This window comes from Triticum urartu, chromosome 1A (assembly GCF_056163025.1).
Source record: "Triticum urartu cultivar PI428250 chromosome 1A, HENAU_Tu73, whole genome shotgun sequence".
Lineage (NCBI taxonomy): Eukaryota > Viridiplantae > Streptophyta > Magnoliopsida > Poales > Poaceae > Triticum > Triticum urartu.
The window spans coordinates 540,285,777-540,305,787 of NC_141873.1; the positions used below are offsets into that span (position 1 = coordinate 540,285,777).

Below are 20,011 nucleotides of genomic sequence, written 5' to 3' on the forward strand. Positions count from 1 at the left end.
ACGGTTTTTGCCTTTTCCGGCTCCTAGACGAGATTATTTGACGCAGGCTAAGCATAGGCAGAGCGCGAAGCCAGGTCAGGTCAAGCACAGACCGCTTTCGCGCGTTCCCACTCACCGTCCAACCCAATCCATGGCTGCCGCGACCGCGTGCTCGAGAACCCAAACAGCTTGCTTCCCACGCCTTTTCTTTCCCTTGGGGATTTCCAATCTTTATCGCGCACGCCAAACACCTTCCATGTTCCAAACTTGCAATCTCCCCAACTTTTCCTCTCCCAAAGTACCAAGCCTATATATACGCTCACCCGCCATAAAAGAAGCCATCGCCACAAGCAAGCTCGACACAACACAATCCACCGCATCCCAATTGCCACCAGCAGAGGAAGGAAAGAAACGAAAACGACCATGCCCGTGAGCAAGCAATGGACGCGGGTGCGCACGCTCGGCCGCGGCGCCTCGGGGGCCGAGGTCTTCCTCGCCGAGGACGGTGTGTCCGGCGAGCTCTTTGCGGTCAAGTCCGCCGTGGGGGCGGCGTGTGCGGCGGCGCTGAGAAGGGAGCATATGGTGATGGCCGGCCTGAGATCCCCACGCGTCGTCTCCTGCATCGGCGGCCGCGGCGCCCGCGACGGCTCCTACCAGCTCTTCCTCGAGTTCGCCCCCGGCGGCTCGCTGGCGGAGCAGGTGGCCAGCAGCGGGGGCCTCGACGAGCGCGCCGTCCGCGGCTACGCGGCCGATGTGGCGGCCGCGCTCGCGTATCTCCACGCCACCGGGATGGTGCACGGGGACGTCAAGGCGAGGAACGTCGTGATCGGCGCCGACGGCCGCGCCAAGCTCGCGGATTTTGGGTGCGCTAGGGAAGCCGCCGCCGGCGGACCGATCATCGGTGGCACGCCAGCGTTCATGGCGCCGGAGGTGGCGCGCGGCGAGGAGCAGGGACCCGCGGCCGACGTCTGGGCGCTCGGCTGCATGGTTGTTGAGATGGCCACCGCACGCGCCCCGTGGAGCGGCATGGACGGCGACGCGCTCGCCGCGCTGCACCTGATCGGGTACACCCAGGCTGTTCCCGAGCTGCCCCAATGGCTGTCTGCTGAGGCCAAGGAATTCTTGGCCAAGTGCCTTGTCAGGCAGGCCAGCGACCGGTTCACGGCGGCGCAGCTGCTGGAGCATCCGTTCTTGGCCGCCGCCGTTGTCGACGCGAAGCCGCAAGCCGTGGAGAGCAAATGGGTGTCGCCCAAGAGCACGCTGGACGCGGCATTCTGGGAGTCGGAGTCTGACACCGACGAGGCGGACGACGAGCCGTCGCACGGCGCGGCCGAGAGGAGGATCAGCGCATTGGCCTGCCCTGCGTCGGCGCTCCCCGACTGGGACTCCGACGAGGGATGGATCGACGTGCTCTCCGGGCCAACGGAAGCAGTTGCCGTTCCCGCCAAGGTGACGTGTGGCATCATCGTGGACGACGCGATCACCAGTGAAGAGGAGTCAATCGACCCAGAGTCCGGTGCTCTCGACATTACCGTGGACGTGGAGTACAGCAGCGTGCTAAACGCAGGGCAAGAAACATATGATGATGGTTCAGTCAGTCATCATCAGTCACCGGAGAATTTAGCTTCTGACCAATTAGTGCCATGTAAATTGTTACCACTGTTATTTGGCAACAGAATTAGTAATGCAATCGATTTCGTTCATGCCAAAAGCACTCTGCTTCGCAAGCGCTGCTCCTCTGTTTCTTTGCTCTTACTCGTGCTCTGCTCCCCATTGCGACACGATTGATCGGCAAATCGCGTGAATTCACAAGCTTGCCGGCGGAAAGGATGGAGTCGACGCGGAAAGCGCAGCGTCACAGCCGGCGGACGTACTGGACTAGAAAGAATCCTCGACGGAAAGTACTGCTGCATGGTCAAGAACCACTTGCTCAGGCAGAGTCGACGGCCGACGAGTGAAAGCCAAACCTTTTTCGACAAGCGAGCGTCGCGTCCAGAGATTACTTCGCCAGGTGGAGATCCATCCAGCGCCCTACTCCGGTGTCCTCTCGCCGCTGCCCGACGCACTCGCCGACTCGTCGTCGTCCTGCACTTCTGGATCGCGTGTCGGCGAATTTGACACGTACTCCATGCTGCTCCACTGCATGTTTCTAGACTGACAAGAACTGGTAGGCTCGTGTTCATCTTTTTTCCATGTAGTACTACTAGCTAGTCCACACGGCAGACGCCACGCAGAGAAGTCTATTTTTTCTCTCTGAAAACTAGACATGTTTAAAGCATCTACAGCGAACCTCTCAAACTCGTCTCATACGTCTGGGTGGATCACCCGGTCATAATTTTTTGATTTAGACGCCCCCCCTCCCCCCAAACGGCCCTCAAACGGCCGGGCTGACCGGCACCCCCATATCCAGCCACGTCAGACCCGACAGCACGCCCCGACCTTAGATTGCACCAAATCCATCCCGAAAACCAGCCGGATCCATTTGCTATCCCCTTACTTCTTCGTCTCACACTCCGCCGCCGCGCCGACTCCGCAGCCGTTCCCACGCTCTCCGCCGCGAGCTTCGGAAGAGCGCTCCCATCGTCGCCAGCCCAGACGCCACCATAGTATGTCCGGCAACTCTCCTGCTCCGCCTTGCGCTTGATGTGTTTGATACATTGACCGACGGGGATTATTGTGATTTTGTTAAGTAAATGATGGATTCCGATGCTTTGTCAGACGAGGAGTATGGACCGACGGAGCTTGACCAAATGATTCAAGATGAGTTCTTCGGTTCGTCGGATTCGGACGAAGAAGTGGATATGATCATGCTCATGAGCATGCAAGAGGAAATGGACCAGCAGGTGGAGCATATTCTCAACTTTAAGGGCTCAATCAAAGAAAAAAGAGTGATCAACTGAAACAGGGTGTCCGGAGCAAATCTACTGCACAATGACTACTTTGCTCCCACACCTGCTTTCCCGAAAGATCCATGGTTTTGTCAATGTTTTCGCATGGCGAAACCATTGTTTTCGCCCATTGTGGATAGAGTGGAGGCACATGATGACTACTTCAAGCTCAGAAGGGATTGCTGCGGCCAACTCTCTTTCTCGGCCAAGTAGAAGTGCACGGCTGCTCTAAGGATGCCTGCACTTGGTACTGTCGCAGACGCCGTTGGTGAGATGATCAGGATGAGGGAGAGCACGTGCCTGAAGACTACTATCAAATTAGCCCGCGTCGTGGTTTAGGTGTTTGGACCTGAGTATCTCAAAGAACTAAATGCGCAAGACAGAGAGAAGTTGTTGGCCATTGGAGAAGCAAGGGGGTTTCCAGAAATGCTCAGATCAATTGATTGCATGCATTGACAATGAAAGAACGCCTCAAAGGTCTGCGGGGAATGTATCAAGATCATACACGAGAGGCCACCATCATACTAGAAACAGTGGCATCATATAACTAATGAATTTGGCATGTTTTCTTTGGATGCCCGGTTCTCGCAACGACATCAACGTGCTAGTACGCCTGTACTCTGGGCTCTGGCTTAAGACATGCATGCATCAATGCATGGTTGGTTTGACGTAAGACATGTGATGTCTACTCATCTAACTAACTAATTAACGAGCACTTGGTGCCTTGTTGTTGCCGTAGGAGCCACCGAGCGTTAAGTCAATTGATCGGTCACATTACTCAAATCGGGTGTGGTTGGCAGACAGTTGGCACCGAGATTGCGTGCAGTGAACCGGGAAGTTTACTGAAAATCTGTGGCAAACGTCGGTATGACAAGCGAAGGATATTCTAACACGTTTTTTTTGAAAAAAAATTAAAAAAAATTCTAACACGTATCAAGATTATTATGCAATGTTCGCCCCAAAAAAGATAATTCTACTAAGTACGCAACTAACCGGTGGCAGAGCTGGACAAGGTTGCTTGCCTGCCAAGCTTAGGATATGTGGTGATTTTTTTTTCTCGAAAATGTCTATTATCAAAGTTCAGCAGAAGTACAAAGCATCTCGAACATAATAAAAATTACATTGAGATTCCAAGACCCCAAACAACCACTACTGCCGTCAGAATGAGCTGCGGACGCGCCGCTGTCGCCGCTCCTCTACTGGAGCCGGCTTGACCTTGTCGATGATGACCGGAAAGTCTTCGTGCACGTGCACATAAGGGCCAGCGTCCTGGAGCCGCAGTCTTCGACGTTGAACCCTTGCATAGATCTGAAACACTTGACATCAAATGTCGTCACAAGACGAGAAACCCTAACCTCACCGCCCCAAAGAGACGGCAGGAATCTACGCGAGAGCCCCATCGATTCCATCCAGACGACGAATTCAAGGAGGATCTGAGCTCGGAAGACAAACTTGAAGAAGTAGCGTCGCCATCCGCCATCCGCCCGAGCACCGCACCTGCGAGGACTAAAAACTCTAACCTAAACTACTAACCGGAGCGGAGGCACCGAAATTCCCCTCCCCGCCACTGGCGACTGAGCGTTGGGCGGAAGGGAGGCGAATCCACAGACTCGCCGGTGAAATTTGGAGGGAAGAGTTTGTCCTAGCCGCTTAGGGGTGATTGTTGATAGCAACGAATTTTGAACAGTCGCACGGTCTTCACAAGACAAATTTTACCGTCAGTGGTATCTACAATCAGGTAATATCTAAAAATGTCTACTCGTACTTCCAAGCATTAGACCCATGATACCAACGATTATTTTTTGTTCGGGAATGATGATAGCAACGAATGATTGCCCATGACCCATGGAAGGGCGTCACGTTCCTCGTAGGGATCGAGCCCAGGTCAGCATGATGAGCACCATGGCGTCAACACACTAAGAAAGAAGACGACGATCCTAGCTGGGAGTGCAACTACTCCGGAAAGGCAGCGGCTGTCGAATCATGATGAGGCGGCGAGTCGATCGGGTGGCGCCATGTGCGCTGTGCAAAACGCTGGATTGCAGCCCACCAAACTGCACCAGATACGATGTTACTATTGCCGTAGCTCCCCCGGAAGTGCCAACTGGTTTCTCTCCTGTACACATGGCGCGCTGCGACGCCGGGACACATGGCTGCCGTCGCGCTGCCCACATGTGCTGCGTTCAGTTAGTTAGTTTCCTTGTCAGAGTAAGCAAACAGAGCATTACAGTTGGCCTATGATCACGGGTGACGCCGAATTGGTTCGCGATCAGCAGCGACGCGCCCGCGACAGAGAGAAGTGTAGGGCACCGGGCCATTAAGATTCCGTGGCTCTTTACTCGGCCGCTGCGTAAAAGGCAGGACAAATGCGGCGAGCGTTTAGAAAGATAGGCAGCGACGCGGCGCACTGGGGCGAATCGACGACACACGGCGCAGCAGCACGGCTCGGGTTGGCATCGCTTCGCTTGGCGGACAGACGAGCACGACCAAGTGCAGAGCGCAGTGGCGCGCGTGTGGGTGTGGCCCAGCCAGCGACTCCTTGATCGACGCCGTCCGCAGCCACTCCACTGGCGCCCGCGCGGCGTGCATGAGTACGTACGCAGCTACCGCTAGCACGGTCAGACGCGACTACCTGTGGCCTGTGGGTAGATATGCATCGTTGGCTGGTCGCACATCCAATGATCAGACCAAACATCACCCAACAGAAGCTCAGTAGTTTTCATCCACTAGAATGTCCAAACGGAACAGCCAAGCTACAAAGTTGTCTCTGGCCTCCCCCATGACAGGCCCGTAAACAGTAACTTGTGTCCATGTTTCATTGTTGTGTTTAGAGGCCAACTTAATTACTACTACTTCCATCCTGGTTTACTAGTTCCCTTTCTATTTTGTACCCGAATTTTGATTTTAGATTAACAAACAAAATGTTAATGCATGTCACAAAAATAATATCACTCGAAATTACGTTCAAATACAAATCCAACGATTTAATTGTTGGTGACATGCACTGACATTTTGTTAGTTCAATTTATGATAAAAAAATTGACACAAAATAGGAAGTGTGCCAATAAACTGGACGGAGGTACTAGTCCAAAAGGCTGGACATCAATGAGAACCCCATGCAGCCTGCAGAGTTCCAAATCACAAGGATACCACCAGAAGACCCGGGGATGCGCTGGCAGCAGAGTTGCCAAATCTCTTGGGGCAGAAACCCTTGATAGATCTTGCATCAAAATGCTGCATTTTGGTTTCTTGCAAGCACACCATAGTACTACTCTGACTTTATTCAATTTTTTCCATGTCATTTAAGGGGAAGGTGGATTAATTTTAACCATGCCAGATGGATTTCCAACCGAGTTTTAGCGGATATTCTCGTATGCGATCATGGATGGCATGATGAACTTTCTCCATGAATTTCAAGCGGCGACATGTCACTATATAGTCACAACTTGCGGCAACTATCTTGCTCCCTAAACATAAATAGGCCATGATCATTAGATGATTTAGACCCAATTGCCTCCTAACTATTTCTGAATACTCGCGAAGGTGGCAACAATAAGATCTAAGCAGGTTCATTACCACGTGGTTCATCCGAGAAAGCATCCTCGAAGGATTTCTAATATTACATTCACAAGATCCATAAGAAAAAAAGATGGGAGTAGTTGTTTTGAGAATTGATTTTGAGAAGGCAGACAATAAGGTTAAAACAATAAAAAGTGGTGGTTTCTTTTCAAACCCTCGGGACGAAAGGATTTTTACTTCTTTCTGACGTAAGTGCATGGAATTATTTATATTATGTCAAAGTGCTCTATATCACAATAACTTAGGGATATATTTATAAACAAAGAAAGATCTCCGCAAAGGGGATCCTCCGTCCTATATCTCTACTATTAAAGAGCAATAGGTCGTTTGCTTCCTCGCCTTTAGGTTTTTTTTCTCTCCTTTGATTACACCCCTTCCAACAGATTTACTGTCAATTCTAATTGTCCGGTATCAAATCTGCTACCTTTCGTAATATGGATTGTTATTATTATTATTATTATTATTATTATTATTATTATTATTATTATTATTATTATGTTGGCAAATTGGAAAAGTACTAACCCTAGTAATTTATTTCCAATTTTGCCTTCCCAACATCACATCCCCGCTTATTGATTTATTTCCAAACTTGTTTGCCCGACATCACATCTCCTTCCATCAGTAATATGAACACTAGTTCTTTTTTTTTGGCAAATTGGAAACGCGGTACTCCCACTGATTTAATTCCAGTTTTATTTATCCAAAGTGTGTGTGTGGGTGACAATGGAAGGGGGGTTGTGACCGAATGAGCCACTGAGATATGGGGATTGAGGAGGCGGAGATGGTGAGTGAAAGGTATACTGGAGAAACAATTGATATGGACCACAAAACTATGTATGCTCTCGTTGCAACGTACGGACAATTAGCTATTTTTTTAGAATTTGATACGCCAACAAATTTGATTGATAGAGCGTAGTCAGAGAGTCTAATTCATAGGATGGTGCCTCATCTTGTTGGTGATTGATTCATCCAATCTGGTATAAGCCGATTAAATCATTCTATTTATGGTCAACGACCTAAGAAAACAAAGAATATAGTACTTTTAAACTAAAATCACGACAAGTATAGTTTTTGAAAGGAGGGAGTATTGCCTATTTGAGCAACACACGGTTCGGAAAAATATTATAAGAGTGAGATTTTGTACTTCACGAAGGGACAGGGATGGCGTTGGAGGTCAATCGACTAGAGGGGTGAATAGGGCATTATGAAGTTTCGTTCAATTTTTTGTTAATCATGCAAGAATGAAGCTTACAACTCTGCCAAGTGCTCCTACTAAAAAGACGGCGTCCTCGGTGCTAGATTTGAAGATGTTGGTCGTCTAGTTGCTGCTTGAGTTGCTTCCCTGGTTGGCAAGTTCAGATGTGTTTTTTTTCATTTGGGTCGAGCATCTCATGTCTCCCTGCTTAGGCAACCATGTTCACATCTTTTGCGTTCGTGCCATGGGTTGCACCATCACTGTACTCACTCTAACTTCTATCAATGAAATCACGCAAATTTGCGTATTCGTGAAAAAAAGTCCTACTAAAAAGAATTAGGACTAATCTACAAACATGTTTATTTATAAGTGTGTGCTTTTGTTGCATCACTTGTACGATCGCTGAATTTTGCACCAATTACGTAAAACACATAGAACAATACCTTGGACTAAATCCAAAGAACCATCTGCCCATGTGAGCACCGGTTTTGTGGCGCGTAAGGCTTGGTGTAGGCCTGTACCAGTAGGGACAGCCCGGTGATGGCCGGCCTTGACGCACCGACTCCACCGGCGTGACGGTCGAATCGGCTGCTCTTCTTTAAGAGCATCTCCAACAGGCACGGCAAAACGCATGCCCACACGGTAAAAACAGTTTTTCGCGTGCGCTGGTTGGTTCCGCGTGCTCCAATGGTGACGGGAAATTACCGCGCGCGGGAAGCATTTGCGCGCGTGCGGGAGAAAGCGCCACGCGGCACGATAGATTTGGCGCGTCGCTTCACGCGCGCCTATAAAGTTTCGCGCTTCGCCACGCGCACAGAACAGCCGCGCGCCCTCCTCCTCGCAACCTCTCCGCTTCACCGCTTTCTACGCCACCATCGCGCCACCATGTCGCCGCGCCGCCGGGCTTTCGCGGCGTCCGCGAGCGCCCCAACGGCTGGTACTCCGCCGAAATACGGTCCGGTGACGTCCGACTCGGCCTCAGGACGTTCCGGAGCGCGCGCGAGGCGGCCCGCGCGTACGACGCGGCGGCGTGGCGCTTGGAGAGACCCTGGTCGCAGATGAATTTCCGGGACGTCTTCATGCGCGAGGAAACGCAGCGCCTCGCCCCTCCGCCGCGTCTCATCACGGACATGGACCGTGCCGACCACTCTCGGCGGCAGCGCCGTCTCCTCGTCGCCGAAGAGGACGAGCGAGCCATGGCGGAGTGGCGCCGTCGCCACCCAGAGGACGTCGACGCCGGGCGTGCCTACTGGGTGGAGAGGACGGCAAGGCGCCGCTCGGAGCGGGCGGACCGGCGTCAGCGGAAGGCAGTGGCGAACGAGCAGTGCGACATCGTCTCCGCAGATGGGAGGTCGTTCTTCACCTCGGACGATGAACGTTGGGACGACATATGGCTCTCAACCTCGGACGACACCGACGAGAGTGATGATGGTGATGATAGCGACTTGGAGTAGTTTTATATCTATGTATACCGTAGTAGTTTCTATCTATCTATCTATCTATGCCGTAGTAGTATCTATCTATCTATGTATGTCGAACTATCTATCTATCTATGCCGTAGTAGTTGCACCGATGTAAAATATCTTTGTATCGTTTTTTTATCTATGTAATTTTAATTTAAAAAATATTGTAGCATGAGCGTGCGCTGCATTTTACCGCGCCTGCTGGAGCTGCGCGTGCGACTTTTCAGCGCGGCTGCTGTAGCAAACGATGCGCGCCACGCCAAACCAGACGATGGGCATGCGCCAAATCCGTTTTTACCGTGCGACGCGTTGGGCGCGTGTTGGAGATGCTCTAAAACGTGGTTGGCCTCGTGCTCTGCCCGCCGTGTGCCGTGTGGACTAACTCAGCAGAGAAACAGATAAGCACGAGCCTACCAGTTCTCATCAGAGAAACATGCATTGCGGAGCATCCACGAGTGTAGGGGGTACGTGTCGACTGCGCTGGCACACCCACAAAAAACAAAAAGACTACGCCGGCGCACAGCCGACACGACATCCACAAGCGCACGGCGAGTCGACGAGTCCCGGTGCGCGGCGAGAGGACACCGGAGGAGTGGTGGCTGGATGAATCTCCACCCGTGACCCGGCGAAGCAATCTGTGGACGGGACGCTCGCTCGTCGGCCGTCGACTCCGTCTGCTGGACCCACGTAAAAACAAGAGGTTTTTGACCGTGCGGCAGCGCTTTGTGTTGACGATCCATTCGAGCAGTAGTACGCCTGCAGTGACGCTGCGCTTTCCGCGTCGACCCCAGCCCTTCCGCGGTGGAAGATTCACCGTTGGCGCCGTGGCGCACAAGCTCTGAGTCCACGCTGGACTCCCTTTCCTCCGTCCGAGTCACGGCCACGCGACGTGCTGCTAGTTTACTGTTCGTGTGGCCTAATTTTCCTCCGAATTTGCCGATCCATCTGATTCTAATTCTAAGTCCAACCTAATTTTTCCTTTAATTCGTCAATCATTATCTTTTTTTTCCGGGTGAACCCATCATTATCACGTAGCAATGGGGAGCAGAAGTATGAGCGGACAAAACAGAGGAGCGGCGCCAAGCGGGATACTGTTTGTGTATCAACGAATTCGATTGCATCAGTGGTTATGTTGCAAAACAGTACTGTTTGCACTGATAATTTACAAGTGCATGACACTAATTGGCCAGAAACTAAACTCTTCAAAAACTGGTAATGCCTAACGACTGGATCAGCCTCATATGCTTCTCCTGCGTCGAGGAAGCTCCTGCTGTGCTCTACGTCAACGGCAATGTCGGGAAAGCCCGACTCTGCATCTAGTACTGATTCTTCTTCACTTGTGATCGCGATAATGCCTGCGATGATGCCAGTCGTCTCCTTGGCCGGCACGGCGTCTGCGTCCGCTGCTTCGGTTGGTGCGGAGAGCACGTCGATCCAGCCCTCGTCGGAGTCCCAGTCCGGGAGCGCCGAGGCAGGGCAGGCCAATGCTCCGATCCTCCTCTCGGCCGTGCTGTCGTGCTCCGCCTCCTCGGTGTCTGACTCCGACCCCCAGAATGCCGCGTCCAGCGTGCTCTTGGGCGACACCCATTTACTTTTGCTCTCCACGGCTTGTGGCTTCGCGCCGTCAACGGCGGCGGCCAAGAACGGATGCTTCAACAGCTGCTCCGCCGTGCACCGGCCGCTGGCCTGCCTGATCAGGCAGCCGCGCAGGAAGTCCTTTGCCTCAGCGGACATCCACTCGGGCACCTCGGGCACGGCCTCCGTGTACCCGATCCGGTGCAGCGCGGCGAGCGCGTTGCCGTCCATGCCGGTCCACGGGGCGCGGCCTGTGGCCATCTCGACGACCGTGCAGCCGAGCGCCCAGACGTCGGCCGCGGGGCCCTGCTCCTCGCCGCGCGCCACCTCCGGCGCCATGAACGCCGGCGTGCCGCCGATGATCGGACCATCGGCGGCCGCTTTCTTAGAGCACCCGAAGTCCGCGAGCTTGGCGCGGCCGTCGGCGCCGATCACCACGTTCCTGCCCTTGACGTCCCCGTGCACCATCCCGGCGCCGTGAACGTACGCGAGCCCGGCCGCCACGTCAGCGGCGTACCCGCGGACGGCGCACTCGTCGAGCCCCCCGTTGCTGGCCACCCGGTCCGCCAGCGAGCCGCCGGGGGCGAACTCGAGGAAGAGCTGGTAGGAGCCGTCGCGGGCGTCGCGGCCGCCGATGCAGGAGACGACGCGCGGGGAGCGCAGGCAGGACATGAGGCCCTCCTCCCTCTTAAGAGCCGAGGCGCACGCCGCCGTCGCGGACTTGACCGCGAAGAGCTGGCCCGACACATCGTCCGCGGCGAGGAAGACCTCAGCCCCCGAGCCGCCGCGGCCGAGCGTGCGCAGCCGCGTCCATTGCTTGCCCACGGCCATCGCCATGTTCCTTCCTTGCTCTGCGTTGCGAATTGGGATCGGGATGGGGTTGTTTCTGTTGGCACTCTGTTGTCGAGCTTGCTTGTGAATTGTTGATGGGTTCCTTCTTTTTGTGGCGGGTGCGCGTATATATAGGTTTAGGGGTAGGAGAGAAGAAAAGTTTGGAACATGGCGAAAGTGTTTGGCGTGTGGGGGGACGGGTTAGGAAAGGAAATCCAGAAGCGAAAAGGCGTGGGAAGCAAGCTGTTTAGGCTCTCGGCACGCGCTCGCGGCGGCGGCGTGCTCCTGTGACTGTGGGTGGGAACGCGCGGTCCGGGCATGACCTGACCAAGCTTCGCGCTCAGCCTCTTCTTGCCCCGCGTCTCATAATCTCGTGTCCGAACAGGAAAACCATTAAACCGTGTCAAATCTCTCGCATCCCGGGTCGACTTCCGCCCGGATTTTCTATCTAATGGCGCGTGTGTTTTGAGCTCAGCCGAGGAAATTTGCTACTACTAACATGGAGTAGTTGTCAAAGTCTTGGTCGCTCGTAGCGAGACGGGGTGTGTGAAACAGAGCAGGGTCTGCGTATGTAAACGAATCGTGGGTGGAAGTCAGCGGGTCCACCTGAACTCAAGGGGGCGGAGTTGGGCACTTCGGTCTCCTCGGCTGGTCGTTTGCCATTGTGGCGTACCAAGTCCACCGCCGCGGTGCACTGCACCGGACAGCTTTGTGTGCGCCTGCCCCCAACATCTACATCTAGAACCAAGACCGACGGAAATATACTCCTGAACGCGGCAGCAACAGTCATTTCTGAAACATTGTAAGCGACGTCCCGACCCCAGTTTTCTTTACCCCGGAGGAAGAATTCACAGCTGGTTACAGGCGTGATTCCTCGAATTCCATAGCTGGTGACGATTCACCGGGAAAGTTCCCTTTCATCACCGGGAAAGAGTAAAAAGCTCGTCGTGGACGGCCTTGAACGCGGGTGGCTCCTCGACGTACCAGAGAGAGAGAAATCCGAGCAAATATCTCCCGCGCGTCTCCTCGTCCGCGGCATCGCATGCGCCGTTCCCCACATCAGAATAGGATGGCCTGAAATTGGAAGAAATATTCCATTCCCAGTGCATATGCAGCCACGTCCTCGACGCCGATGCTACACAACACACGCAATGTCCACGACACTCGGGTGCGGCTGCGAAATCGCATCCGACGTGTCGTTGCAGTGTCCGGCCACGTCGAGCCGGCCCAGCCGTGAACAAGTGGCGTTTGTTGTGCTTCGTGACGGTCGACTTGCTGTTGGCCCAGGCCGATGCGGCGACCGAAAGCCGGGCGTGGCGTCGTGGACGCGCCTACTTTCGCCGTTTTGCGGTGTGGGGCGGCAGATCATCACGCGAGTCCGATGCGTTGCTTCGCTTTGTTGGCCAGTGTCGCCGCTCACTCGTCCTCCACCAGCCGCCACTGCCAACACTAGACGCTCCTCTGGTGCATGCCGCCATTGGATTGTTTGATTCTACTTCACTTAACCGCCCAGCCAAGCCAAGTAACTCTAGCATGCCTTGGCCGCAGTGGCGTAGCCAGGATTTTCGGTCAAGATGGTACAATTGATATATACAATATTTATACTAAAAAATATATAACATAGCAATATATGTAGCGGAGGCGTAGCTATATGTGTTAAGATGAGGGGGCCAATACCCCTCTCCCCCAGCTTTAAACTTATTTTTGAAAAAATAAAATGAAAATACTTGGATAGGAGATTTTATAGCCTTCACCCCCTGCCCTCAAAAAAATGTTGACTTCAGTGCTGGCCTCTCTTTGGACATTGTTCAATTCTTCGGTTCGTCCCAGCCCCAAAAACTTTCCATGTTGGTTTCTTAGCCAATAACGGGCGGCAGAATCCTCTTCCAATTATTTGACGCACCAATATTGACATATAGCGAGCACATGAAGGATCCAAACTGACATGTCATCTTGCTCCGCCATTGCATGCTAGTATAGAATGTATCAATAGAATGTATGTGTAAGTTTGATTTTTGCAACAATTCTACAATAAAAAAACCTCATAGTTAAACCTTGAAGGCAAAATCAAACTTTGAATTGAAGATGGAAATCATATTTTAAATTGGAAAGGTGTGAAGTCGGCGGAGTTCTTGCCTTGGTGTTTAGCTCTACCCAGTGCATGCATTACTAGCCATCCGCTTCGCTGGCACTCCGCCGCCTTATGCCTACCTGGCGCAATGCGTCATCGGCTTCTGTCACGCTGAACACTAGGGTTCGCCGTCGTGGTGTGGTCTGTTGGAGACTTCGGGTGATCAAGTCCATCCTCTAGCGTACAAAAAAACTGCTTTAAGCATACGAGGGAATGTTTCTTGGGTAAAGCGTACAATGAGAACGTAGGAAGGAACGAGTGAGCTAGTTATCAGATTCATAGTTTTTGGACTTATACCTTTGATGTGCACTGTGGCCTAATTTTTTTTTTACAAATATACTAAAGTACCGGGCCGATGTACAGGATGGTCCTTGGACCACCCTGTCCACCCTCCAGCTACGCCACTGCTTGGCTGCCCAGTTTTCTCCATCAGTAGAAGAATGAAACCCACACCACACTATAGAAGGTAAACCTTCTAAAAAGAAAAACCACAGAGTCTGTGGCCCTATTTGGATCCATGGGTTAGAGTTAGTTTGAGCTAGTTTAGGCTCAAATAGCCCTAATTATCCAAAGATAGGACTAGTTTGAGCTAGTTTCATCTAACCCATCCAAAAAGCTATGCCACCTAAAAGATGCTAATTGAAGCTAGTTCTTTTAGTGTATTTATTATTAATCTAACCTTGTCATCCAAACACCTATTTAGCTAGAGTTAGTTTAGTAGGGTTAGTCTTAAGCTGGAAACTAACTCTAACGTCTAGCTAAGTTAGAGTATCCACAGCCTATGATGATGCACTTGAAACTCGAAATAATTTCACTAGAGAGGCTGCCGAGCTGTGGTGGCAAACTGCCAGTCGGTTGCAGAAACTAACGTAGACGCGTCAGATCTGGCTGACTGACGACGCGAAAAGGAGCGGCGGCAGCGTTCTTCCCACGGCTGCTGCACATGAACTCGATGTCCAGATGTGCACCCCAAGTCACACAGCCACGTAAGTCAACCTTCACCGTAGTTGTACTTTAACTTAATTCCCTTGTCAACTTAATAATTGTATATTCCTCGCAAAAAAGAAAACTTATGATCGCACAAGTAAATCATCACTAATTAATTTAGTACTACCCTGCAGTGTTCCAGTGCCGACTGCCGGCGGCCATGTACTAACACTATTTAATTCGACATTCAATTTGTTAATGATAGTCTTTCTTTCTGGCGCCGATTCTTGCTTTTCGTTGGAAAAGGAAGCCTAACTGTGAAGGAGGTGGCGGCCCTTTGACCTTACTGAACGCCGGTATGATATGCGCCGATCGAAATGATATTGGGCAGATATGAAAGCGACGGACATGATCACACTAACTCGATATGTATGAGCCGTCTGCTGCAGGTAAGTTTGAGTTAGATGAAGCGGCCAAGCCAACTTCTACTTGAAGTGACACTGAGCTGGATGCAACATCCAGCAACTGTTGCCTGCGTGCGTGCAAAGAACATTCAGCTAAACTCATTCGGAGCCACATACATCGAACCTTCAGAAGAAGAATTGTTCCGTCGTCTTGGACAGTACTACAAAAATGGACGTAAATTGTGCGCAGTTGAAAGAAAAAGGTCTGCCTGCTCGAAAAGTCCATTCTGCACCCGAGCTCATATGCTCCCGCATGAACAGTAAAATCGAAAAAAAATCGAAAAAAATTCAAAAAATTCCAATTTTTTTGAGAGAAACATTGACAAAAGTTCTAAGTGCCTGCAAAAATTCATCATGAAATCACATTCCTGTAAGGCGTGGCAAAAAAAAAAACAAATTCAGTGCTTCAAAATGCATTTGAAAGTAGCGTTTTCAGAGTACTATTTTTGTTTTTTTGACACGCTTTCTAGGAATGTGATTTCATGACGAATTTTTGCAGGCACTTAGAACTTTTGTCAATGTTTCTCTCAAAAAAAATTGAAATTTTTTGAATTTTTTTGATTTTTTTTCAATTTTACTGTTCATGCGGGAGCATATGAGCTCGGGTGCAGATTAGCCGCGTCCCCTGCCTGCTTCGCTTTGTGTTCCAGCGAACATAGTCAACGTCCAAACTACTCTTTCTATAGGAAAGGTAGTCAACGTCCTCTCAAAATTGGGCAGGTACAGTGGAAAGGGCACCTGAATTTGATCTCGAGGCAGCTAGCCCACATCGTTGACATTTAATTTGAAATTCTGCGGGTAGCTTAGAGCCTGTTTGGTTCATAAGTTCTAGGACTTTTTCTAGTCCAACTAAAAAGTCTCTAGTCTCTAAGAAGTCCCTCCCTGTTTGTTTCCAGAGACTAAAAAGTCCCTAGTCCCTTCCTAGAGGTTATTAAATGACCATGTTGCCCCTAATATATAGAAAAATAACAATCAAACAACACCATGGGATGACGGGCCATTGAATGCATGGAGAGACATTGTTGGAAAAGTCTCAAAAAGTCTCAAAAAAGACTCTCCTTAAGAGTTTTCTTCATTTAGTCCCAAATGCCTAGTTTAGTCTCTAAAAAGTCCCTCTCGTTTGATAAAAAAGTCTCTAAGAGGGACTTTTTCTAGTCCCTACACAAAAAAGTCCCTGGAAACAAACACCCCCTTAACCCGGGAAGAGGTTGACCAGCTGAAGGGGCGGAGCCTTTAAAGGAGTAGTTATAATTGTGTGTCCATCAATTATAATTGCGAGTCCATCACTAGTTATAATTGTGTTGCCATCGGTATGACTGCAGAAATCATCTAATGGGATGGAAATGCGGTATGTTAGACATGGCGGGAAGCTCGCTAGTTACAAATTGAAGCGAACAGCCGGCCGGCCGTGGCGCACAAATTAGGGACGATAGCTAGGATGCATCCAGATAAATGAGAGATCGAGAGAAGGAGGTTTACAGAGAGGAGATCAAAACCTATTTAACTCAGTTCTATCTCTACGCTATCTACCTGTATAACACTATCCCTAATTTAAACCCTATGAAACTTTATCAAGGTTGAGATTGTATTTGAAATCATCTAACATTCTCGCTGTGACAGGTTTTGTGAAACCATCAACAACCTGATCCCCGGCTAGAATGAATCTGATGCCTGAGTAACTTGCGAGCTACTCTTTGGCAAAGTGAAAGTGAATTTCAATGTGTTTTGTGCGTACATGAAAAACAAGGCTAGATGAGAGATAGGTTACACCAATGAGCATCCACATCTTGTACCATATGCCGGGAGCTAAGAGCATCTACAGCCGGAGATCTCAAACCGGTCTTAAACGCCCAGGCAGGCTGCCCGGTCACGAACCAGACAAAAAACCCGACCCACCTTGGCGACTCAATCCGGCCTCAAACGCCAGGGCTGTTCAGCGCCCCCTCATATCCAACCCAAATGTAGGACGGACATGGGGGCGGCCCGGGCACGCCCGGAAGCGTCCGCCACATCAGCAAGGCCCACCCCTACCCCACTCCGTCCCCACACAAACCCAATCGAAAACCCTCGCTCACTTCATTCTCCTTTCTCACCCCTGTTGGAAATATGCTTTATTGGCAATAATATTGTATTATTTACACTTCAAGAAACCTGTTAATTCATGACAGATTTCCGATGACGTTTTCAGAAACTGTCATGGACATCCTGCTACAGCCCTACAAGCCCGCGCAAGCCCGCTAAAGCCCGTGTAACTGCTCCGCGTATAAAAAGCTAACCCTAGAACCCTCCTCCGCCCACTGCTCTCTTCCCCTCCTTCTCTTCCCCTCTCGATTCTCCTAGCCGCCACCCACCACGCACCACCTCTTTTCCTACCTCCTCCCACAGATCGCCGCCGGCACTCCCCCTCCCCTCCTCTCCCTCCCCTCTCACCTCGCATCTCCGACAACTGCCAGATCTGCCGCGCCCGCACCCGTCCATCCCATTGGCAACCCGTCTCTCTCCCTCTCTCTCTCTCATGAGACCCCTCACGCCGTGGCCAGCGGCCGCAGATTCCGGTGACGTCCTCCACCGCGCACCATGCTCACGGGCTGGTCTACGACCCCTCCAACCCCCAGTCCGTCTGGATCCATCGCTCCTGGTCTCTGGCGTCACCTGCGAACCCAATCTCGTGGCTAGGGTTTCGGCTGCGGCTTCGCATCTATCGTCGGCGAATCTTCGGCGGCTCCTCTCCGTCCCACACCACGCAGCTTCGCACCCTATTCGCCTCGTGGATGGCGCCCCCAAGATCGGTGCGCTCGCGCCCATTGGTCTGGACTGCGGCGACCACCGTGCTAGAGCAGAGTGGCGTGGTCACCAAGGTCAAGGGCTTGGGCGGCTGCGCTGCATGTGCACAGCGGCAAATATGCAGGGTGAGTTTCAGTTCCCTTCCACGCCCTATTCGTCATTCTCAATTTCCTATGGCTGATTTTCTATACGGGCACTAGATCTGAAATTAGATCATGTTGCTCCTGATTTTTTGTCACGCATGGTTACTACTAGCTCCCCCGTTTCTATGGTAACATGCATTGTTAATTGATGTGCCTAGTAACTTCTCGTGAGTGGACAGTATTTCACTCATCTTTTCCTATCTTCTGACTTTAGCAGCCGGAGTAATGAAACATCCCATCATATTTCAAGTAGATGCCGGCCTGCCATTAGAAAGAAGGCTGCTCTATGCCTCCTATGATTTTATAGCATGTACCCGGATGTTGTGAATATTGATGGACTGGAGTCAGAAAACATATTTAGCTGCATGTTTCTTTCTGTGATTTTTTATCATAAACGTCTGAATCTCTGGATTGCAGTATGGAAATGTGATATAAATTATGAAGCATCTACCTGGGGTCTGGCCAAGGAAAATTATATGCTAAGCCGCATTTCATAAGCCACAAATGCATATTACATAATCTCTGATGTGAATACTAAGTAAGAAACAAAATCATATAATTTTCTAAACTAAAATCTGGTGGAGTTGCTATGGTTGGAAAATTATGTTTTGTTTTTATTCTGTGTGATGAAACAAAACATGTACTCTCGGTGGTAGTTTTACTCAACGCTTGTGTGGCCTTGGCAGAACACATTATTGTTGTTATCTTCTTTATTAAACTGACTTATGTCACATCCATCATCGACTTTGCTGTGTTGTTCAAAGAAATATGTATACCTGTTGTTCAACTTGGATGCAATTTTTCTGCACATCCATTTATTTTAAAAATAAATTTTGTTATTATTTCAGGTTAAGGCAATCAGAGCTCTTCAATTCTTCCCTACCATTAAGGATCCTAAGTGCAAGGCGAGCTTTATTTGAGGTACTACTCTTTTTACTACTGTACAACACAGTTGACATAGACAAATGGTTCATGGATTATAATGTTTCTTGTGATTCTGCAGGTTTTACAGCGTATTTTGATGTTCACTGATGTTGTTAAAAAATCAGCAAGAATAATGCCTCACTTGCTTTCTTGTTGAAGCTCTTGCTCTAGTGGGTTTATCTTCTCGCTTATGTCCTGGATTTCACTATTACGTGACTCTCTTTCTCTGAATTATTGATACACAACTTGCTGCCTATAGGTGCAGATGTTGACACCTTCTTACTGTAGGTGTGCCTTTCACATGTTTGCTGAGATGTTTCATCACGTCAAAACAAAAAACCTGGCCTTATGAAATTCCATCAAAATAGCTTAGTGATTGCTACTGCAAGGCGTACATGTAAGTCCTCCAAGATCCCACATCCTACTTAATTAATTGTGTGCATGAATTATTTTAGCTTTTAAAAACTAAGGTGACTTCTTACTATTATGTATATGCGTGCAGTAGTTCAACTTCCATACACTAATTAAGATTACAAAAGAAATAGAAATGCTTCTGATTTGCGCTGAAGATGTTAAATATGAAATTATTGGAGGATATGTGCTAGGATTTTATACTTAAGCAATGCTTTTTGTTTCATGGTGATACCTTTTTTGTTCCCCTATATTGAGCATATATAAAATGCAATCTGTACAAGACGAGCAATTGAAAAAAAAGGAACTTCAGACTTTGGCTTGTAACTTAACAACCTTGCATTGCTTCAATACACTACTAGAGTGGCCATCACCCGTTGTTCATATGTTCTGATTCGGCTTGTACCTTAATAACCCTGAAGTAATTTTTAAGCCATGTATAGACTATATTTGTAGTTCTTGTGCAAGCCGATGAGGTTTGCTACACATGCGCAAGCCTTCTTCCTACTGTTGTCACCTTGTATAAATATATACTAGTTCATTTCATTTCATTATTGTTTCCTGTTATAAATAATAGTACTATGCAAGTGTTGTTTACTATTTGTCAGACCTTTAAGATGTACTTGTAGCATAAACATTAACTTTCATGTCGTTGCTCGTCGACCTAGTTATCGTAAACTTCAAATGTTCATGTGTCAACAAGTTTACACATCATGG

At 50.0% G+C, this 20,011-nt stretch overlaps 3 protein-coding genes across 3 annotated transcripts; 2 read left to right on the forward strand and 1 right to left on the reverse strand.

Moving 5' to 3' along the window:
- The first annotated feature begins 299 nt into the window (after positions 1-299).
- LOC125537919 (mitogen-activated protein kinase kinase kinase 18) lies at positions 300-2,210 on the forward strand. The gene has a single exon (XM_087529860.1). It carries the CDS (start codon positions 403-405, stop codon positions 1,765-1,767), a length of 1,365 nt encoding a protein of 454 aa, XP_087385986.1. The 5' UTR covers positions 300-402; the 3' UTR covers positions 1,768-2,210.
- A 4,996-nt stretch (positions 2,211-7,206) lies between these two features.
- LOC147992382 (uncharacterized) lies at positions 7,207-9,899 on the forward strand. Its single transcript, XM_087539019.1, has 2 exons — positions 7,207-7,241; positions 8,459-9,899. The coding sequence occupies exons 1-2, from the start codon at positions 7,207-7,209 to the stop codon at positions 9,093-9,095; spliced, it is 672 nt and encodes a 223-aa protein (XP_087395145.1). The 3' UTR covers positions 9,096-9,899.
- Positions 9,900-10,046: 147 nt separating this feature from the next.
- On the reverse strand, positions 10,047-11,678 carry LOC125527306 (mitogen-activated protein kinase kinase kinase 18). Its single transcript, XM_048691845.2, has one exon. It carries the CDS (start codon positions 11,514-11,516, stop codon positions 10,062-10,064), a length of 1,455 nt encoding a protein of 484 aa, XP_048547802.1. The 5' UTR covers positions 11,517-11,678; the 3' UTR covers positions 10,047-10,061.
- Between the last annotated feature and the right edge of the window lie 8,333 nt (positions 11,679-20,011).